Genomic DNA, 23,784 nt, shown 5'->3' with positions numbered 1-23,784 from the left:
GATGTGCAAAAATGTAGGTAGAGGCATATGTTTCCAATGAGCCCAAGTTGCGTTTATGAAGCCCTTCCGTTTACACCAACATGCTGAATAACTTATTGATTAGAGGCATCTGGCTAAATGATCGATGTGCATGTATATTTCTATCAGTGTACACACATGTGGATGTATTATTAACATACACCAGTAACTATGGGTCGAATGACCAATTAAATTAAGCGGAGGGGACACAGTAGGCCATGGTGATGATTTCCTCATAATAAGAGGTGGGACGCATGCAGAAATCCCCAGCTATAATGGCTGCTACACCCCTGATTGTGCTTCATTACCTGATCTGAGGTCAGCGCAGAGGTCAGATCGCAGGTCAGAGAGGAATATATTTACAGATAGTCATTAAAAATAATAGTAAAGAAAAAAAGTGCAGTTTTTGGGGGAAAATGCTACAAGAACTTAAATGTTTTACAGATATGAAAACACAATTTAAACAGTATAGGGCACATAAGGGCAGTGCAAATATTACCACAGCAAACAAACAAATGCCTTTTTTCTTTCTCTATATTGAGGTCTAATTAACAATTGAGTTTGGTTCAGAGATAATGACTCTCAGATTAAACACACACACACACACAAAGCGTCCAGTGTGTTTCGCAGCAGGTGTTCTCCTCCTACACTAAGGCAATGTGATCTAATGAGTGTCAAGGTTCAGCATCGAGAGGAACAGGAAAACGTCACGACCCACAGATTTGTGTGTAGAAGGCCAAATTGAAAAACAAAATTGGTGTGCATTTACAATGATAGCAGATAGATGTATGTCTTCAGCAGATATTCACATGTGATGTACATACATTCATGCTATGCAAATTAAAAGCTGAATATATCTATAGTTATATACTAAGAATTGTTATTGTTTCTGTACAGAAATGTGTAAAAATGACTGTTACATTATTACAGCTGGCCATTTTGAACAAAGTATCAACCGACATAAACAACTTCTGCGAGAAAGGCCTCTTGTGAATGGATCATCATGATAATGGGTTTATTTGAATGGATGTGGAGGAAAAGCTGCTCTCCAGCACAAATATTTACATTTCCACCCATTCAGGGGTCAGAAAGCGCTGCGCTTTTATTCAGTGAGGTTGGAATCATTCAGCTAAAGTCATTTCCAGAGTAAACACACCTGAGAGAGAGGAAGACACATTCACAGTCCTGACGCTGTGGATAATCAGACCAACAACCAGTCTTGATGCTAATATTATCTGCTGAAGTTCACAGGACACGTCACATTCTCTCTCACAATGTGCCATAGCAACTCCTACCATAATGAAACATTTCATAATCGCCTCAGAAATGGCTGAAGAAGATTCTGATTTATGTCTCTGTGTAAAGCAAGGGGTTTTATCGCCAGCAGGCGTTAGTACGACACTACTCTGTGTGAAGATGTGGAAAAACGCAATACAAATATATCGAGTTAATACTTCCCCGTATTTTCTATCTTCCGCATTATGTCACAGTACACCTACAAACTCCTCATCCTGGCCTATTAAAGCATGCGCTCCTACCCAACACACATCAATTATTCAGCTGATCTTGTCAGACATCGTGTCTATATTTACCATCTGAAATGGAGCGTCTTTCAGAATAAAAATGGCATTTTCTTCTCAGAGATGATGCATATGGAGAAAAGTCTGAATCTTCATGTCAGTTTCTTCACTTGTTGGTCAAACGGAAGATTCTTTCGGATGAGCTGTCAGAAGAAGCTCCTGTATTATTCATGTTCGTCCCAAAGCTACTGTGACTCACATTCATTAACACACTGACATGAACATATTCTGAGGTTTGTGGCCTGGTTTTTGATGAAAGCATCTGTGATGACGGTATCTGTTGTTATATCGCAGGTAAGTCTTGTGTGTGTAGACAGATGGAGAATCCAGTGGAGCTCAGACAAGCACCTGTCCAAACCGCTGGCGTGTGCAATGCTAATTGTTCATCAGGGGTGGAAGGCAAACTCAACTCGCGATGATTCAGCGCCACCGTGAACATGAATGAGCAGCACAACACGCCACGCTCCTCCACCTGCTGTCTGCTGGAGCGACGAGCCGCAAAACACCAGGGCTTCGGTTCAGCCTGCTGTCTTCATTTATACACACATCAATTCATATTTATATGCACGTGCATGAATGTACGCTCTGAATAATGCTTTTGGTGTTTGGTTTCTTGTTGTTCTTAGCATATCCCGTCGAGGCACGGACAGGGGTCAGCATGGGCACTCTGACTGGTCTGCAGCTATGCAGCTCCATACGCAACAAACTGTGATGCACTGTGTATTCTGACACCTTTCTATCAGAACCAGCATTAACTTCTGGAGCAGTTTGAGCTACAGGAGTTCGTCTGTTGGATCGGACCACACCTTGTCTGTCCATGACCCTGTCTCTGGTTCACCACTGTTCCTTCCTTGGAGCACTTTTGATAGATACTGACCACTGCAGACCGGGAACACCCAACAAGAGCTGCAGTTTTAGAGATGCTCTGACCCAGTCGTCTAGCATCACAATTTAGTCCTTGTCAAACTCACTCAAATCCTTACGCTTGCCCATTTTTCCTGCTTCTAACATCAACTTTGAGGACAAAATGTTCACTTGCTGCCTAATATATCCACCCACTAACAGGTGCCGTGATGAAGAGATGATCAGAGTTATTCACTTCACCTGTCAGTGTCATAATGTTATACCTGATCGGTGTATATCTGAGGAGGTAGACCAAGTGAAAACACAAGATATAGACCAAAAATGTGTTCTGGGCATGTAGTCATGAGAAAGTTTGATTATTGTCAGACACAGAAACACATGCAGTCATTTACACTGACTCTGACCTGCAATCTGAGCCTGTCTCACACTCCACGACTCACGCCATCGTCTATTACTGCACATTACAACTGGAATACTGTATGCTTGTGCATCTACTTTATTATGAAATGACACCCATCAGGTACTGTTCAGTGAATATCTTACTTGCTTATTTTCTTTTAAATTTCTAAGAAGAATGATGATTGGATTGATAATAAGGCATGAAACGTCACTTACATCTTTCCAGAGATTGAGGAGTAGCTGCTCTGTCTGGAAGTCTGCGGCGTCGCCATTTTGTGTCCTCCTTACTTCAACATAGCACCTACCAAACACAATATTCACAGAGTGAACACAAGCCATTATAAAGAGCAAATGTTGTGCAGGAAACAGTTACACTGACAACTATTATTACAGTCTTCAAGCTGCTCTGATATTAGAGCATGAGCATCGTGTTACACACCGTAAACACAGAGTCATCCTGCCTTTATTGAGCCATTGAGTAATGCTCTGCTGCCATCTAGTGGCTGTCAGTGAAATTTCATGTTATTTTATTTGTAGAAGTGTTTGTTTTCCAGTAGATGGCAGCAATCTTCCACTAGACCATGGCACATTTCCATCATCTTTAAAGGGAATTTTTACATAAAATGTTGTTATTTTAAATGTATATGTTTATATTTAAATGATTTCAAATAAAAGTATATTATAATGCTTTCAATAATTGGATAGTAAACTGTAGACCCCTTTCCTAAAATACACAAGCACATGCAATAGACTTTGTAATGACTTATTATTACATAAATGTTGGGTTAAAAACAACCCAAGTTGAAAATGGACAAACCCAGCGAATGGGTTGTTTTAACCCAGCAGGTGGGTTAAATGTTTGCCCAACCTGCTGGGTAGTTTTATTTAACTCAACTATTGTTTAAAAATGACTGTATTGCTCGCTTAAAATGAAGCCAAAATATGTTGGAAATTAGCATTTATTATTATGCTTAATAAATGAACATTTATTAATAAGTTTAATGAATAATAATTAAACAATAAACATTTATTAAATAGCTTATTAATAAATGTTCACCTTTTGATTATTACTGTTGCCTCTAGTAATTATGCATCTGATTTTTAATTTCCAACATATTTTGGCTTCATTTTAAGCCAGTAATTTTTAAACAATAGTTGGGTTTGTCCATATTCAACCCAACGTGGGTTGTTTTTAACCCAGCATTTATTAGAGTGTAGGTTTATAGATAGTCAAACATTGTGTTTATGTTTTGTGCAATCACTTGTATGCAACATTACAATGTTTCTTTCTACATTTTTCATTCCATTGAACCCACAAGCCCCAGTGTCCTTCAAAAGCCTGAGAAATGAGCACTTTAAATCTCATTTATGGTAACAATATCATGAATCCTGATGTGTTGCTTTATTAAGATTGAATGAAAGTATCAGTAACTGGGCTCAGCCTTGATAACGTGAGTTCGGTGTATTATGACTCTGTTCACATCCTGATTGTAAAGCAAATTGTGATTGGCTGAATCTGGAATGTCCTGCGATTGGTCAGTGCAGTGTAACCATTATCAGATTGGCTTGAGTAGACATATTTCAGAAATATGTGCTGTGATCCACAAATGAACAGTAAGCAATCCTCAAATGAATGTCAGACAAAGTTGAGAATATATATGTACAATATATTCTAACATATATTTTGGGATCTCATTCTATTCATCTGTGAATTGTGTTGTATTTGTGGAGCTTTTTTTAATTTGTAACCCCACACAACCCTCATTTCCCCAATCAGTTTGATCCCCGACAGCGACGGAGGCACACGAGGCTCTTCTGTAGCGGGACTGATGGCCGTCAGGTGGTCGACGATGGGCAACAGAGCATCTGCAGCTCATCAGATCATTCTGTAGTGTTAACTTCTGTAATTGTAATGATCTCCCCAAGTCTGATTACTGATGTGTTATCAGAAAGAGCAATTTCCCTTCGCCGAGTGTTGTGAAAATTTAGCAGTGAGTGACGTGTGTTCAGTGATGTAACTGCGGTCGAAAGGCTCTGTCCAGGTTCATCTCCCACCACTGATCTAAATTGAAGAGCTTCTATTCTTGTCCTGTCCTTTCCTCCATAGTAATTGTATTACTATGCCAAAAGAATAAGCCGTATCTTCTGATTACTGGCAGAAAGCCATCCAGTGACTCAGTAAGCTTTAGTGCTCATTCCATGTTATTTATTGATGTATCCCATTTACATTATTCAATTTACACAACCTGCTAACCATGGAAGCCTTTACTCTCCTCTGATTCATTTAATGACATCCTGCAGCAGGATGGTTTGAAGTTTACTCATCTGTCTCAGTGACAGGACAAGCCAGTAAAAATGCATGTTTCTGCCACTCCCAAAAAACACTTCAGAGCTTTATGAACAGAGACTAAGTCAGCAAAGAAATTGACAGAAAAGCCTTTAGAGTTTGAATTCTGATGTGAGATCAAGTTTCACACTTCTCTAACTCTGAATATGTTTGAGCCACACCTGTCTGTCGCAGAACAGAAGACAGTCTAAGAGAACCGATTTCAGGCTTGACAGAACGTTTAGTTAATGTGCTTTGCCTTTGCACAAACACTACACAAATCATGTAGTTTGTCATCATAGAAGACCACCTCACCATAGTAGAAGTGATCAAATCCTATATTCCATGTGATGGGATGCAGGACTGCTCTGTTTCCATTAAAAACTCCCTCCCTCATCTCTTTCTTCCTCGAGAGCTCTCATTAAAACCACCTACGACATTAACACGCTAATTGAAGTAGATAAGTCAAGCATGTCGTGACCAACGGCGTTCGCTGAAGTGTCGTGTCAAGAGCCATTGAAAGTGATCTCACCATTTCACTATAAGAGCCAATTTCGCTGGAATCAAGTGATTTGATAACGTGATGACTAATGAAATGTGTGATTTCAGCATAGATGAATGTAGACGTCGCTGGATAAAGCAGAGAAAGTAACTTGGTTTTATATGTTCATGTCTTGCAGGAAACTGCAGTCATATTCTGAAACTGATGATTCACTCTTGAGTCTCAAAGACACTGTGATTGAGCGTCGAGTCTTTGTACAATATTATATTATGATGAAAGCTGTGCATTTCTTATAGGACATTTTAAGGCACTCCAGAATCTTTTCATTTATAGTAGCGACACCAAATCAGTGATGATATCAGCATATTATCTCAACAAAAGAAGAGTTAGATGTTTGCTATCCAAACAAAGAGGAACACATTCATCACAAGCAGCGTTCACTCTTAGTCAATATAAAGTTCATAAACGATTGTGTCCAGAATAGGTCCAATAGAAATGCAGCACATATATAAGGTTGTTATCAAGAGAAATGAAGTGTTTTTTCTTCTACGGACTAACAGTAGTCGAATATAGACCTAGCAGACTTTTTCTTTCTTTAGGGACAGATTTCTTTTAAAGGTCCCGTTTTTCGTGGTTTTTTGAAGCTTTGATTGTGTTTATAGTGTGCAATATAACATGTGTTCATGTTTCGCGTGTAAAAAAACACAGTATTTTTCACATAATTTACTTATCTGTATACCGCTGTTTCCACTGTCATAAAAACGGGCTGATGACTTCCTTGTTCTATGAAGTCCCTCCTTCAGAAATACGTAACGAGTTCTGATTGTGCCAGCGGTTCCTGTGTTGTGATTCGACAGCTCTGAGCGCTCCTTGCCCGGAAAGGTCACGCCTCTTACCATAACGTGGAGATGCACGCGCTCAGTGTTATTGTAAACATGTCTTTAATTTTACCCTATCAATTTGAGCCGGAATCAGACCCGGTGATTGGACTGCGGGATGAAAATAACAGCGTTTCGACGACATGGCGACAAACACACTCTACAAACGCAACTCTTGTGTATTCCTGTGGGCGGAGGTTAGTCAAAAAACTGTTTTAGTGACGTCATTAAAGAAGGAAGTAGAGGGATGTAGTCCAAACTGGCCGTTCGATGTAGGCGACTTCTGTTAAATAAAATATCTCGCTTGGCATTGAACTTTGAGCTTTAACATTTTACAGATTTTATTTATACTCTAACAACAACATTACACACTAACTAAAGTTTGAAACATGGGATCACGAAGAACGGGACCTTTAACCTTCCTAAACTTTTTGTATAAGCGATTAGACTGGGTAAACCCAGCCTGATCTGCCAGCGATTTGATTTCACCCGTCAACTCAGTCTGAAAACCCGTACATTCATTTCTACTGCTTCTGTTACACTTTTGCGGGAACCAATCACAGACTGGCTTATCCACATTGCTCGCTATTGGCGGGTATAACACGATGACGATAGAGAAGCGACGGCAAGCACAACCGTCAATCCAATTCCTTTCAACCTCTCGACGATGCTGAATGACTTCTTTAGTTTAGTAAACAAATCGGTCGAGTGGGTGTAAATACCACTCACTTTCATGTTTTTTTTTTTTTGCACAACCTGCAAAAATCGCTCGATGCCATGGCTGCTTCTGCAAACCAATGATCAATGCTACAAACCAATACAAACTAAACCTGTCTGGAGTTTTTACGTCGCTCTGCAAAAGTACATCACCCGGATCGTTGATCTGATTGGTTGAAGGACTATCCAATTGCATGAATAATGCTCGATGATCATGCTTCTTGTGCAGTAGAAAATACATAGCAAACTCCCCAGACCAATGTTCAATTTTAAATTGAGCTTGGTCTGGTGATAGCCAGACAAATAAGCAATATGCAAACTTCTTGAAATTCACTCCAGTAAAAATCTTCACTTCCATAAGTTGAAAGATAGATAGATATAAGAATCGATCATGTTTTGGCCAGGATTATAACATAACATGTCTTCGGTCATGTTTAGGTTGTAGGAAGCACATGAAGATGAAGATCAGGTTCAAAAAAGGTTTAATAATCCATACGAGCAAACGATTCCAAAAGGGAGGCGAGCAAACACAACTTAAGCTTTAATGTGACCAGACAAAGAAGTGCAAACACAGCTCCTTAAACAAGGCAAACAAGCGTAATTAATCACAAACAGCTGAACTGAAAACTAATCATATCTGTTACCATGACAACTAAAGAGTGGCGGGAAAACTGAACAAAGGAAAACAGGAACTGATGAATGCAAACTAAAAGTCCATGAAAACGAAACTAAACACAATTTAGAAACCATTCAAATTGATCAAAAATTACCAAAAAACCTTATTAGGGTTAAATTAAAATTTTCAATTGTATTATCTCCATTTTGACAGGATTGTTTTAAAGACATGCCTGATCTTACAGCATTGAACAACATGATCCTTAAGTGAAGATATTTCACTGCAGTGTTTCACATTTCACTCACCAATCTCAAAGAGATTCCCAGAGCTGAAAGAGTGTTTTCACAGTCCACTGAGTGAATATCTCCATCTCAAGAGCTTCGATCAGTAAAAATCATAGCCTATCTGTCACTGCAACACAGTAATGTGATACACCCCGAACCTAAAAAGAAGAACGTGATGAAGGAGTGGGCCGAGTGCAGCGGCTACTGGGACGAGCGCTTTTCCAGCTGTGAACTCGTGTCATTGTTCTTGAAGCCGTGTGAGTGAAAGTCCACAGCACCTCTCAATCCCACAGATACACAACACCAACACAGCAGAAGGACTGACTGTAAGAGTGGAGAATCAGCAGCTCAGAAGGATGTAATCAGCGCCTTCTTCTGTTGCTGTAAACAGTGAGAGTAAAGGTCTTAACTCGAGGGCTAAATGTTGCTCATTCCTGAGACATCTGGTCATCTTATTAAGGACTGACCTTCTCTGTTAGCAACAGACCTACATGACTCAAGATAAAATAATGTTTCATCTATTTAATCAGCTATCTTCTGCAGTGTAAAGTATTTGAACTTCATTTCCATCTCTGCCATCACTACATCAAAAGCCTGTAGATTCTCTCTGAATATCACATGTAGATACAGAAGAGCTTTTCACACTAGAAAACAGTAAATGAAATAGTTTCATAACTCTAGGTAAATAACCCCGTTTCTAAATTACAAGTGTGAAACATTAGTTTACACAGGGTTAAAAGTGAGGTTTAGAGTGATGATAACCTGGGGTTAAGTGTAGTGCAAAGCCCTAAATGATCTCCTCGAGCGATTGACTGGAGAACCTACAGAACTCAACAAGAGTAAGCTAAACAAGCTAAACAAGAGACAATAGAGATGAACAGGGCTTCAGAAGACAATGAAATATTCCCAATTCTGATTGTTTGACAGATATTCCCAGGGTGTTTCTAATCAGGCTGCTTAAACAATGGCATAAAGTAGAAGAATGTGAAAATTGTTTTAAGATAAACGCATTAAATATAACTGTGGTATAAGTGGAACAAATTACCGAGGTCTGCTTGCAATGCAATGGCCAAACGGCCATGAGTGAGTCATTACTTTCAAAAGCTGGCTGTCACAGTAATGTATTTTCGAGGCAGTTTATTATAGGCAAATGCTGAACGGAGGGCAGGTGACGGCTCACTCTGAGTGTTACATAATCACTGCATCCATCATTACAAATCACCCATAAACACTTCCTCACTGTTATTTGCTCATGAGTGCATGTGCTCAACTGCCAATGACAGGATAAAACAGCAAATAATGAAAACTAAACAAAGCATGACTGTGGAACATGCAATGATGAATCTGAAGGAGGCTGCGGCTTTCATGCGGCTGAGAGGATCTGAGAGGTGGCGTGTGGAGAGCAGGAAGGTCTCTGTGTGCTTCAGTAAATCTGACATGACTGACTGCTCTCATTGTTTAAACATAGGTATTCGCACATAAAATTTGCAGGTACAAAAAAGTTTGGGTAGATGCTGACACCATTTTATAGATATATTTTAGATCCCTTAACTCATTGCCTCAAACCTAAACATAACAACATAGAAACTAATCAGGCAGAAAAATCTACAGTGACAATCATTTTAGTTATATCATTAAATTGAAATTTTTGATCTCTCTCCTATCTCTCAGCCTAACCCAAACCATTCGTGAAGGCATGTATCAAGACCATACCCAAAATTTTTTGGCCTGGTATATCAGACTCACTACCCTAAACATTTCCTGATTGCCTTTTGGACTCTTTGACCCACCCCCTCATTGGCAGTTTTCCTGATTTTTTGGGGGGGTTGCCTCCCACCCTTGTGCCCACTCTCAAAGTGGTTACATCCAGTTCCCTGGCTCCGCCTCATCCTCTTGATCTGCTGAACATCCTCAGCCCCTTGGCTCCACTGGCATGGTCCACGGTCTCTCACCCAGCTCCATCAACTGTTTTTGAAGGACTCTTGGCCGCATCTTGGGACTTGTGACACTGCGGCTCCACCTCATCCCTCTGAGCCCAGGACTTCCCCTCGGCCCTTCAAACCATCGGCTCCACCATTTCCTGCCATCCCTCTGGCTCCAACAGGGTCTCTCGTCCTAACATTTCTGTCTTGGGTCGTCATCCCCATGGTTTCAACTACGGACTTCTGGGGCTACTGCAGGATCAGGTTCCTCCATCCCTCTGGCATCACCACTGTCCTCAATCTCTCTGGCTCCACTTCCCATCCCTCAGCTCTGTCTTGGTCATTGAATCCCCTGACTCTACCTCACCCTCCAGCCCAGTGGCATCACCCTGGTTCTCCGGGTCCTCTGGCCAGTCTTCCCAGTCTTCCAGTCTCTGTCTTCTATCCCTTTGGCTCCGCTGACTCCCCCGTGGTCATCTTCTGCTCCACCGGCTCCCCTGTGGTCTCTTCCTCTTCCGGCTCCCTCGTGATCTCTTCCTCTTCTGGCTCCCCCATAGTGTCTTCCTTCCATTATGGTCCTTCTGCAGGCTCCTTCATGGACTCTTGCTCCTTCATGGAATCTTGCTCCTTCGGCTCCTCCATGGTCTCTTCCTCCACCGGCTTCTCTGTAGTCTCTTCCTCCTCTGGCTCACCCATGGTCTCTTTCTCCGCCAGCTCTTCTGTAGTCTCTTTCTCCACTGGCTCCTCCGTGGTCTCTTCCTCCTCTGGCTCACCCATGGTCTCTTTCTCCGCCAGCTCTTCTGTAGTCTCTTTCTCCACTGGCTCCTCCGTGGTCTCTTCCTCCTCTGGCTCCGTCTCTTCCTCTCGGGGGTCCTGGCCCTCATTCCTGTCCCCATATGGACATCATCACCTCCTCCCATCACTTTGTAGTTTTTGTTTGCAAATGGACACTCTCATCTCCTTGTTGAACATTACCCTAAAACATAATCTCATGGATCATAAACAATCAAATCCACGATTAAATCCATGAATCAAAATATCCATAGATTAAATAAAGATTCATAACGTTTATCTGTCAGTAAAGTTGTTCATACGTAAATGGTTTAAGTTTTAGTTGCTGCCAATACGTCAAAATTTTACATTTCAGTGTGTGAAGAAACATAAGTATATATATATGTGTGGTAAAACAACATTTTACCTAAAATACACACAATTGAATAATGTGTCTCTGGTTCAACCAGCTACAGCAGTCAGAATATAATGGTTTGGAAATAATAAAGAATAATATGCAATATAAAAATTTGATATATTTCTGTTGTATATCTAGTTTCAGAATACTTTTATGTAATTAGTTATAAACTTTGTAAACAGGAAAATGATGTTCTCCAATTTTGTCTGACTCTGAACAAATGGATGTCAGAGTGGGTCATCATACTGGCATGGCTGGTATAGTTTGGCAAATATTAGATTTTCTATAATGAGCAAAAAATTGTCAAAAGAGCAGGACTGGTACACTGAGGTCCATGTACACTGAAGATGACAGATGTCCGAGTGAGGTCAGATTACTCAGTGAGGTCAGGTTACGATTCACAGAGAGAGACCCTCCCTCTGGTCTGGACTACAAAGCAAATATAAGACACACTCATATAAACCACTCGAATAATACTCTCCCTCAATACATCAGTCAAGTAAACCACAGGGCTGTCCATAATCATTTGCCATTTAAAATAGTGTCAAAGATGTTCTTTATCTTCTCATAGATGGACAGAGGGATGCATACAGTAGAGGAACACTTACAGACAGACATAAATAAAGTGTGTCTTACCATTTACAAACTGATTAAAAGTTGCTATTATCCAAAGGCACAGATGATGGGAGATGGTTTCTGTCAGGAGCTGAATGGAGGCTCACAAAGACTAATGTCTTCAGGAGCTCAGGGAACATCTTTACAGAGTTTACAGAAATGCTCATGTCCAATGAAACGGAGAGACTTCCAACAGACGGGATGTAGGCGGCTAAACACCTTGAGCCTTTTAATAATGAATGAAGTGTAACTAGACTCTCGGATGCACATGCTGCCCATGTGCTCTGTAATCATCACAATCAACACAAAATCTTCCCACATCCCACTGTATGTCCTGTTGAAATTTGTAACTTTTTTCATTCCGATTTTGGCATCTTTAGATCTCTTTGTTTGTCCTAAAGAGACTCGGATGACTTGTCATTGTAACCTGTTTCTCTGTGTCTTGTTTGAGGATGTGTGTGAAGCCACAGGTCACAATGACAGACTCCTCGAGAGCCACTGATTAGTGCACAAGGCTCCCTTTGGGACGTCCTTCACAAGCACAAGTGAAGATGGGGTTAGAGTTATGTACTCCAGCAGCCTGTAATATCCAAACACAAATGCCCTCTCTGACTAGAGATGAGAACAGCGGCGCTTCGCTCTCACAGGCTGATAGAAACATCAGCACACCTCCCATACTATAACTATAATAAACACTTTACTCAAACACATTGTTTCTGATGCACACTGGTTGGAAATTGGGTGGATCCCTGCAAGATAAATACTTTTTCACATCCATGAGAGACTCTTTTTACTGCCAGGTGCACGTCATACATACCAGCAGGACAACAAGATGGTGAAACACAGCAGCTGTAATGAGTCCTGTTGTTTCTGAACGCTCTGTACCACCTTTCCACAGGTTCAGACAGGCATCCGGCCTCTTATGCAATCGGAAAAAGCTCTTGTGTTGTTCAGCCAGATTTTTAGCATCATTCATATGACACTCAAGACACAGCGCTTCCCCAGGCCTCAATTGTGAGTATGAAAACCAATGAAAAGTGGGAGGAAGCAGGGATGGAATTCGAAGCAATCTGTCAGTCACTTGACATTCCTGCAGTAAAGATAAACGCAAGCGACCTGTGATAAAAACCGCTGCCTTTGACTGCCACAAGTTCCTTTAGACAAAGAGAATAGCAAACAACCAGCGGAAATGGGCCCAACAGCTGTACTTTCCTGATTTAGACACGCTATAGAGTGTTGATTCAGGTTTTCCACTCAATCCATGGAAACAGAAAAGATGCAGCAGCTAAAAATGTAAAAAGTTAGCTAGAAAAAGAACTGGATGTGAGTTCTCAAAACGGAGAATGACAGCACTAAACACAGAGCTCATCACTGACACTAATCACGTCTGCTGCATATTTGTTTATTTATTTATTTTTCATGTTGGCAAATGAAGCATAAAGGCTACTACTGCTATTGATAGGGGATCTTCTGTGTTCATGACAATAACAGTGAAAAAGAAGTACACTTAATTGTATTGAATGTGCACTTGTAGTGTATGTCAAATCTTAAAAATGTATTTAAAAAAAAAACGTATTTGCAGATAATATAATATTAATACAATAAAGGGGCACTTAAAAGGTTAGTTCACCCAAAAATGAAAATTCTGTCATTTATTTCTCACCCTCATGTCGTTCCACACCTGTAAGACCTTCATTCATCTTCAGAACACAAATTAAGATATTTTTGATGAAATCTGAGAGCTATCTGACTCTTCAATATGCAATTTAACCACCACTTTCAAGATCCAGAAATGTAGTAAAGACATCGTTAAAACAATCATGTGACTGCAGTGGTTCAACTTTAATGTTATGAAGAGACGAGAATACTTTTTTGTGCACAAAAACAAAACAAAACAAGAGTTTACAGGTACAGCTCCATGATACAGTATAAATAACATAAATTATTATCAGTATAAATAGCATAAATGTGGGCTATTTGGTGATTGCAAACTGCTCTAAAAGCACGAGCATGTAAATTGCACAACAACAGCACAGCATCTATTCTTTAAAACATGCAGTGCTGGCGTATTTATTAATTAAATCATAGCCTTTTAAAGTTTAATTATCACATTTAAGCAATATTGCGATTCATGTATTTCCGTCCCCAGTTTTAAAACTCCTGAAATTATTGAGGCTTTAAAGCAGCACTGATGGAACAGTGACTGGATCCTTCAGATGACACCCAGATTATATCCGCGCAAAAATGACTGAACCTGCGTTCAGCGCAGGGTGGATCTCTCGCACTAAATGACAGTACAGAAAACTAGTTGTCCAGTCCATTTCCATTCGCACAGCAGGGCTTTGCAGGAAATGCATTTGATAGTCCTGAAAATGTACAGGTGTGCGAGTTGGTTTAATGCTATTGTCACTGCTGAAAACTCCCATATATACAAATAATTATTTGAAAAATATAATTTTCGTGCAGCCAGTAGGCCCATCCCCAGTGTAGGCCCCTGTGCGGGTATATGTGTTACGATTCTGGATTTTCCCATTAAAGCTGCATTTGGATCTTCAACCTGAGTGTCGGAGCAGTTTGTAACATTATGTTTGAACTTTAACCTTCAACAGTGATGCTATAGCAAACCTACAGACTGTTTGCTGTTTTCTGAAAATGCATAGTCAGTTTTTAGAGAATATTATACAGAAAAACAAGTGGGATTGCATGATTATAATGTTGTATAATTATAATATCATGTGTAATCTGTGCTGTCACACCCACTGGAGCCTCATCAAATGGGCACGTATGAGTCGAGACGTTTATCTGAGGTAAAATAACTCTGGTTAAGTCAGATTCATGGAGTTAGTTGCCACTGACATACCCTGAAAGTTACCCTCGTCTTTGGAAGTGAATGTTGAAGTTAACAGCTTACCCATAGTTAACTTGCTTGATTTAGTTGCTAAAACTACTCTACCTGGATTAATGCTTTCTCACACAGACCACCTTACTGAAGTATTGCTCTTGATTCAGTGACTCTCTGACCTCCAAACTGAATTTCTGGTGCAAAACAAACCACAATATCAAACATCATCTGCAGACATAAATGTGGACGAGGCTGTCCTGCATGAAACTGATGGTGAACTCTTGCCACTCTCAAACACAGACCGGCCACTTTAAAACTGCTTATGAAGACGTTCTGCAAGCTGCAAGAAAGGAATTCACTTTGGGTTTGGGGAAAATGCTGACTGCGACCCTGCATGGGTGAGTTTGACTGCAGGCCTGACTCTCCTGAAACAAAGAGTCTTTGAGTGGATGATGGAGGGAGTAACAGTATCCCTGAGCCTCAGAAAGCCACGCATGCATTTGTTTGAGTCTCCCTCGCTCATCTCTAGATGCTCATTAAACGCTTTGCTCTTTCAGCTCTGTTATTAGTGGTAAAACTCTCTGTGTGTGTGTGTGTGTGTGTGTGTGTGTGTGTGTGTGTGTGTGTGTGTGTGTGTGTGCGTGACGCGTCACATGCACACCCATCAGCTCCACGGCAGCAGAGTTTAACTTGTATTTAACCTGATCACAGATCTGATCTTTAGTGGTTGTAGTTCATGAATGCTTTGGAATACAGACTCTTCTTAAAGTGGACCTATAATATAAATCTATGGTGTCTCCAGAATGTGTCTGTGAAGTTTCAGCTTAAAATCCCCCACAGATCATTTATTATAGCTTGTCAAATTTGCCCCTATTTGGGTGTGAGCTAAAACACGGCATTTTTGTGTGTGTCCCTTTAAATGCAAATGAGCTGCTGCTCCCGCCCCCTTTCCAGAAGAGGGCGGAGCTTTAACAGCTCAACAACAACAAAGCTGGAGAATCTCACGCAGCCAAAATGAGGATTGTCAGTAACGGTGTTCAGCCTTACATTGTTCAAACCGGAGTCGACACTGATGGAGAGAAGTTACAACTTTTAGACGTTTCTGAATGGTTAGTGGATAAATTGATGTAGTTGCTGTGGAGTTGATTCAACTCATCCACTAGCATGTGCCGTCATGTTCATCTTTTGTGTTGAATTGACCCTCGTTTGTGAAGCAGTCCGGCGTAAAATGACGGCATGACAACAACACTCTACTACAACAACTCTTCCTCTTCTCTAAAGCAGCCCAACATGGCCCCGCCCCCTTTGTTGAGTGTTCTCAGGGGCGGGGCTTATGTAAATTTTAGGGTTTGTGATGTCACCAACCCAGGAAGAAGCTCATTGTAGTTCCTACCAGCTGTTTAAAAAGCAATTTCTGTAAAAGAAAATATCTCATTTGCATTGAACTTTGAGCGTCGTAACTTTGCAGATGTTGTTTATGATCAAACAGCAACATTACACACTAACTAAAGTTAAAAAAGTCAAATCATAATCAAACACTCCTTTAAAGAAATACTCAGCAGATTACTGCTACAGTCAAAGCAGTTACAGAAGTTTAGGTTTACTGTAAAGCAAATGTACTTTATTTTACACATAATATATATTTGATCAAATAAAAGTCTAACCAACTTGTGTTCCAAATTTGAAGTAGTATCACAACAGCCAAGAAAAGTATTTAAAGTACTGTTTCCATGATAATGCAATGTCCAATGTTGAAGAGGCTTTCAAATGATTTATACTAGAGATCAACCTTTCAAACGAGTCTGTAGAGCACAATAATTGCGAGTGATTAATTCAAGGCAAGTGGATTCAAAGAATCAAAGCTCCTATCAGACACAAGACCTTTTAAACACCTCACAGAAAATCATTCTGCCACAGCAGTCACGCATCAAACTAGATGATTTACCCAGCTGCTGATGCTGCCACAGTAAACTGAGTTCAGGGAGTCAGAAGAAAACACCCTTTAAACCAGGTGCATGTAAATAAACAACACTTACTTTGTCGGTTTGTGAAGGTTTGTAGTGAGGAGCAGAGCCGGGTCTGGAGCGTCTGCGGGTCTGCAGCTCTAGTCTGAATTCAGCAGAGCCCACATCTCTTCGTCAGTCAAGCAGCATAGTTTCTACTGGGCGAAGGTCCAACCAGACACCAAACCAGTCTATTTCTGTCTGCCATATGAGCGGCAGAGCTCTGCTTTTCAAGACATTCTGTGGTCAAACATGTAATTGCAGAATGACCGGCTATGGTGAGATGTAATTGCAGACTTCATCGGATCCAGCCCGGCTGCCAACGGTACATGGTCGAGAACTTTAAACTCCCTCAAAAACAACTGGAGTCACATAAATAAATGTGGGCCTGGAATCCAGATGTGGAATAGGGGAGGAACGAAAGAGGCCGGGGAAAACAGTCAGGAGCTGCCATGAGAAAGAAAACTGTTTTATGTGACAGGAGACTGTTTTTTTCCCCTTCTTCTAAATCTCAGAAGAAGGGAGATTTTGGGAGGAGCCGTCTGGGTTCGGTTATTCCTAGACTTTTACCATTAAACTTTCAGGGTATCTGATTTCACCTCATCTACTCGGTGGAAAAATCAGCCATGGAAAAAAAAGCCTATGAAAACAAAAGACATGCTGAGGAACGCATAGTCCAACTCAATCCTAAAATAGGGAAGAGAAAATGGGACTAAAATGCACTGAAAATAAGAGCAGCGACTCTCTGGCTGTTTGTAAAGAAGGATATCCTTGCTCACCCTCGTAGGGTTTATTTTCAACAGCAATGACTAAATGACAAACAGCTGTTCACTATTAAGAGTACGAGCATCAGTGAGAAGGTTACAAAACCCAGCGAGGAAGAAAACACAAATCCCTGCCACAGTCTTTCCATGTGGACACACCGCAAGAGTTCAGTCATCCCAGCGGATTGCATGGAGACCGTAAAAACAACTTGTGGAAAATGAATTTCTTTTAAATAAATCCTATAATTTTGGGTTATATAATGTGCTCAAAGACAGCATACCCCATCTTCCAGTAAGTCGCCATTAAGCACAAGAACAAATGTTAATGACAGCAGAAGTTCATCTCTCTCCTCTCTGTTTTTAGCTCAAATTAATAAAGCACCTTAATGCAGACGCTGCATATTCTGTGGTTTAGGAGGTTGTGTAATTATAAATGTGTCTCTGGTGATATGTTTTAAGGTGAAATGAATATGCACTCTAAAAAATCTTGGGTTATTTTTTCTACCCAAGTCCTGGATTGAAAAATATTTTTGTGTTATTTTTTCAGTGTTTGGGTAGTTTTTGTGTTACCCGGCTCCTGGGTCAGACGTAACAACCCAGTGTTTGGGTAGTTTTTGTGTTACCTAGCTCCTGGGTCAGACGTAACAACCCAGTGTTTGGGTAGTTTTTGTGTTACCTAGCTCTTGGTTCAGATGTAACAACCCAGTGTTTGGGTAGTTTTTGTGTTACCTAGCTCCTGGTTCAGATGTAACAACCCAGTGTTTGGGTAGTTTTTGTGTTACCTTGCTCCTGGGTCAGACGTAACAACCCTGTGTTTGGGTAGTTTTTGTGTTACCCGGCTCCTGGGTCGGACGTAACAACCCAGTGTTTGGGTAGTTTTTGTGTTACCCGGCTCCTGGGTCAGACGTAACAACCCAGTGTTTGGGTAGTACTTGTGTTACCCGGCTCCTGGGTCAGACATAACAACCCAGTGTTTGGGTAGGTTTTGTGTTACCCGGCTCCTGGGTCAGACGTAACAACCCAGTGTTTGGGTAGTTTTTGTGTTACCCAGCTCCTGGGTCAGATGTAACAACCCAGTGTTTGGGTAGTTTTTGTGTTACCCGGCTCCTGGGTCAGACGTAACAACCCAGTGTTTGGGTAGGTTTTGTGTTACCCAGCTCCTGGGTCAGACGTAACAACCCATTGTTTGGGTAGTACTTGTGTTACCCGGCTCCTGGGTCAGACGTAACAACCCATTGTTTGGGTAGTACTTGTGTTACCCGGCTCCTGGGTCAGACATAACAACCCAGTGTTTGGGTAGGTTTTGTGTTACCCAGCTCCTGGGTCAGACGTAACAACCCAGTGTTTGGGTAGTTTTTGTGTTACCTAGCTCCTGGGTCAGACGTAACAACCCAGTGTTTGGGTAGGTTTTGTGTTACCCAGCTCCTGGGTCAGACATAACAACCCAGTGTTTGGGTAGGTTTTGTGTTACCCAGCTCCTGGGTCAGACGTAACAACCCATTGTTTGGGTAGTACTTGTGTTACCCGGCTCCTGGGTCAGACGTAACAACCCATTGTTTGGGTAGTACTTGTGTTACCCGGCTCCTGGGTCAGACATAACAACCCAGTGTTTGGGTAGGTTTTGTGTTACCCAGCTCCTGGGTCAGACATAACAACCCAGTGTTTGGGTAGGTTTTGTGTTACCCAGCTCCTGGGTCAGACGTAACAACCCAGTGTTTGGGTAGTTTTTGTGTTACCTAGCTCCTGGGTCAGACGTAACAACCCAGTGTTTGGGTAGGTTTTGTGTTACCCAGCTCCTGGGTCAGACGTAACAACCCAGTGTTTGGGTAGGTTTTGTGTTACCCAGCTCCTGGGTCAGACGTAACAACCCATTGTTTGGGTAGTACTTGTGTTACCCGGCTCCTGGGTCAGACATAACAACCCAGTGTTTGGGTAGGTTTTGTGTTACCCAGCTCCTGGGTCAGACGTAACAACCCAGTGTTTGGGTAGTACTTGTGTTACCCGGCTCCTGGTTCAGACGTAACAACCCAGTGTTTGGGTAGTTTTTTTGAGTGATGGAATCGCCTGATGCCTTGCATAAAATGTTATGAATTTATTCAAAAAGATACAGAATATAAATACTTGGGATGTTAAATATATTCTCAGAACTGTACGCTGATTATTTATATACAGGTTATGGAGTCAGTCATGGTGTCTTTCGGCTACAAGTGAAACGCAGACCCAAGTTATCAGTTCCCCCGCCGAACGCGAACCATCTCCGGCACAAGATCTAGCGCCATTATGATGGAAACAGGACAACAGAGACTGGTCGATTTAATTTATAGTTCTAATATTTGTTAAATGAGCTTAAATGTAGGCAATATGTATTAAAAATAAAGCATTATTATTATGCACACCAGTGGTTGTGTGGAGTATTTAAAAAAGTTTAGAGGATTTAATCTGTAAACATTCATTGATGTATGAAGTAAAAGAAAGCTAGTATTATAGTAAAAATGAATAAACCCATTGCTGGGTTAAATAAACAATACTGGGTAAAATTAACCCAACATTTGTTCTGTCCTATATTTACCCAGCCCAAATTGGGTTGTTTTTAACCCAGACAGTGTTAATGTTTATCTCCAATGTGCAATAAAGAAAGTGAATATCATCAGAAAAGTGATTCCGTGATCCTGATTTCGTATCACTGAAGAATATAGAACAATGGAAACATGGAGAAACGACAATAATATTTTATTTATGCAATTGCTTCTCAAGATATGTGAATGTGTTGAAGCCTGTGAATGATTCCTCTCATCATGTGTGTCGTTGAGGAGAGTGAGCAGAAAACAGGTGAATAAATCCCAGTGAAGGAGCGAGAGCAGCTGCTTGTTCCTTAGTTTAACTGCTGCACAATATTAACATCTTACAGTGAAACTGCCTGTGCAAACACGCAATGCCCAATGCATGAGCAAACACCACTCTCATTTGTTCAGATAATGTTAAATATAGTGTTATCAAGTATAAAGCAGACTGAATATATGTGCTGAATGGACAGTATACAATCATATTCATGACTATAATAAACATCATAATCATTCATCTTGAGTAAAAATTAGGCTTTTAAAATGGGACTCGCTCTGCCACCTGTTGGACAATGACAGCACAACACTCTCTCAAGCTTGAACTGGGACAGGTTTAAATCTCAAATGTCTCGATGAATGATCTAATGTATTTGGTGATTTAGCTAATGCATTTGAAAACCACAGCAAGCTGTATCATAACAGGATTATAACAAGCCCTTTTGGAGATGACTGAATAGTCTGCTGTTAATGGCTCTGATCTTCCGTTACAGATTCATAACAAACCCTGCAGATGAGAACTGATACCATGAGATTCAATGAGAGAGATGATGCTGAATGAAGTCATCTCAGTTCAGCAGGTCTGGCCTGTTTCTTCATAAAGCCGAACACACACACAGCACTCCTGCTAATGTAAACACCAATGCCTTCGCTGGACTCAGAAAATACATGGTCTTCTTAGAAGTTCACAAAAATCAAATACTGTATTATAACAACCCACACTCTTAAAAATAAAGGGTCTAAAATGTGTTTTAAATATGCATTTTGTTTCACCAAAGAACCTTCAGTGATCAGACCAGTGTGAAGAACATTTTAATAATCTTAAGAACTTTTTTTTTCCCACTATAAAGATGCTTTTGTGGATGTTTAAGGTTCTTCTTCGATGCCAATTATTTTCAATTAAGGCACATGATTTATCGCACAATAAACACACAATGTCTTTATGAATCTGATTTATTTCGTATAAAAATCTATAGATTTCTCTGTGTTTTAGAAGCTCTGTCAATACATATGGATAACACAAGTGCTTAAGTGCATGTTTAAAATTCAGTCTTGTTCAGAGAGAGAGAATGCCGCCATCTCAGCTGGGAACGCGCGAGCAGGTTTCTGTGTTTGTAGATGAGTTCATCAGCTCTGAAACAGAGAAGAGACAGTCAGAAACTCTCGAGCACGTGACACACAGCAGGTCAGAGCATCAGCAGCGCGTGCATACCCCGCTCACAAGCGCGAGCTCCTCCTCCGGCGGCCGAACGCTTCGGCGCCCACGTTGGTCGGGACGAAGCTGCTGCTGCCCATCCCGCCGGAGCGGCTCAGGAAGTCCGCCAGCCGGTGAGTGACACACGTGGCGGTGTTACACGCGCGCTTCTGCGCCGTCACGCTGACCAACACAGAGCGAGAGCGCGCTTCAGCACAGGGATCGAGACACTTATACATGTACGTTCATGCATTATTCATGGCTTTATCAGTCTGATTATTTGAGCACGTTCACAGATGTCATCATCTTACCTGCAGAAATCTTGATGTATTTGTAGAGGCACTCAATAAACTTAATGTAACTAATAACTTGACAATAAAACTAGAGTTCCTGATATAAAAATACCTTTATTGAACTTTAAACACATGAAAGAAATCATACTTTTTTTTAATCTTTGATTGTTATCAGTGGATATTACCTTTATAATACATTTATTCAAGAGTTATTCAAGAGGCATGTGTGAAATGCACAAAAACAACTCCGTATGGAAGAGATTTAGTCTAGGTTTTAGAAAGAAAGAAAGAAAGAAAAGCCCAATGCAACCAGGTCAGTCAAGCAGGCAGAATCCACATGCAACGGGAGGGTTAGGGTTAGATGGCGTTAAACGTCTCCTCGTAGCTCGTGAACTGATTGCCCTCGAGCAGGCTGCGCTTCTTGCCGGGCGTACCGGCGCCCACGTCCGTCTGCGGGAAGGTTTGTAATTTGTGCAGCTCCTGGGAGAGTTTTCCCAGCACGCAGGTGCTGAGATTGGAGCAGCGCTTGGACAGGAATCTGCCCTGGCTGTCGGGAGAAACACACATGCAGACAGGCGTATCATCACAGACATGCAGCGTCCCGCCCGACCCACACCACCGTTAGTATTCATACATGCATCAGGTTAAGAGAGAGAACATGCTTCAGGTGGGAAACTCTGGGGTTAACATGCAGTCATTCCGGAAAGATTGACATGCTGCTGTTAGGACAAGCAAACGGGATTCCCTTGCACCTCAATCTCCACGGGTTCCTCACTTCACTAACCGGATCTACTGTCACTACCTCTCGAGGAATAAAAGCAGAAGTCGGTCGTTTCAGATAAACGCGCTCGGAAAGTCCTGAAAGGAGTTCATACCTGCTGTCATCGCTCGTCTGCTCCAGTTCCTCCGCTGTCATCTGCACCACGTTTTTGACAATAGCGCTCAATAATCTCCGCGCTTCGTAGTCCATGAGCGCAAATCTGTCTGTCAGAGACTCTGAAGCAGGTCTGAAGACACAAATCAACCACCTGATGAAAGAGTCCATCTGCTGATTCCAGTCACAACATGAGAAGGAAGGAAAGCTTTACCTGGCTGGGGCGGCGTTTGAGCCGGACATCTGACACACCACTGCGGCATAAGCGACGAGGAAGGCAGAGATCTTCAGCATGAACATGGTACCCTGGGACAAAAATACAGTGACTGCATGACTTTAGCGTCCTCATGGTCTGTGTCAAGCCTCACTCACCCCTCAAACCAAGCAGAAGAACGAGAAAGACGCCCCTGTCCAACATCACAAAGATCTCAGTCAAAACTAGCTTTAAGGTCTTACCTTGTCTTGCTGTTTGGTAAAAATATGGATTCTCTGAACTTGAAGACCACCGTGATACTACTGTGTGTGGCTTCAGTGGTCAAGCCCTTATATATTCCCCATGAGGAGTTGGGTATCATCTGTGTAGGTGTTTAATTATCTCCCATCGGCCAATCAGAGCACAGACGGGCACCCGCCAGCCAATCTGCATCCGTCCCATGGCTCTGGCGCACTGATAATGTCTGATGATCGACTATGACGTCATTCTTTAGCCACTAAGTGCTTCATTCACTAAAATCACGCTGATATCTGCACTTGGATCTACATTCGGCTCATTCATTTAAATTAATTGAATAAACGCTCTGAATAAACATGTGCTGGGAGATCAATATTTTACTGTCATCCAGAGCTGTTGGATCATCACTGTGATCCAGTGGCCATCTGCTGGTGAGAGAGGAACACAACACATCTCTATGAGGGTGAATCACTCTGTTCTCTAGCTTTTTCTGTGTGAATCTTACAGGAGTTTAACTAGTCAGTGCTTTACATTTCTGAGGTATCAGGAGACGTCTTCTGTGACAGGGATCATGACAAATCTGTAACATGTACACTTTATTAGTTAACATTAGAT

General features: G+C 41.4%; 2 protein-coding genes across 5 annotated transcripts in view; both read right to left on the bottom strand.

Moving 5' to 3' along the window:
- Window positions 1-17,460, bottom strand: part of LOC125247251 (protein inscuteable homolog) — a 36,432-nt gene extending 18,972 nt beyond the window's left edge. Inside the window, exons 1-2 of one of the 3 annotated variants that reach the window (XM_048158517.1) lie at window positions 16,789-17,460; window positions 3,078-3,162 (exon numbers count right to left, since the gene is read on the bottom strand). In XM_048158517.1, coding sequence (XP_048014474.1) covers window positions 3,078-3,133 — 56 coding nt within the window. In that variant the 5' untranslated portion in view covers window positions 3,134-3,162; window positions 16,789-17,460. Of the gene's footprint in view, window positions 1-3,077; window positions 3,163-8,205; window positions 8,338-16,788 lie in introns of those variants that run through there. The other 2 variants (XM_048158515.1, XM_048158516.1) reach the window with 2 other exon arrangements.
- A 3,834-nt stretch (window positions 17,461-21,294) lies between these two features.
- On the bottom strand, window positions 21,295-23,339 carry LOC125247289 (calcitonin gene-related peptide-like). 2 transcript variants are annotated; one of them, XM_048158552.1, is made up of 5 exons: window positions 23,175-23,339; window positions 22,933-23,024; window positions 22,720-22,851; window positions 21,570-21,734; window positions 21,295-21,490 (listed from the first exon to the last, which is right to left on the bottom strand). In XM_048158552.1, exons 2-4 carry the CDS (start codon window positions 23,016-23,018, stop codon window positions 21,575-21,577), a joined length of 378 nt encoding a protein of 125 aa, XP_048014509.1. In that variant the 5' UTR covers window positions 23,019-23,024; window positions 23,175-23,339; the 3' UTR covers window positions 21,295-21,490; window positions 21,570-21,574. The 2 variants fall into 2 exon arrangements, with proteins under 2 accessions (XP_048014509.1, XP_048014508.1); XM_048158551.1 differs by lacking the exons at window positions 21,295-21,490; window positions 21,570-21,734 and adding an exon at window positions 21,790-22,391.
- Between the last annotated feature and the right edge of the window lie 445 nt (window positions 23,340-23,784).

The sequence above is a fragment of the Megalobrama amblycephala genome, linkage group LG15 (genome assembly GCF_018812025.1).
Source record: "Megalobrama amblycephala isolate DHTTF-2021 linkage group LG15, ASM1881202v1, whole genome shotgun sequence".
In the NCBI taxonomy this organism is placed as follows: Eukaryota; Metazoa; Chordata; class Actinopteri; order Cypriniformes; family Xenocyprididae; genus Megalobrama; species Megalobrama amblycephala.
Note: the sequence above shows the minus strand (reverse complement) of the source record. Positions and strands in the feature narration are given on the sequence as shown.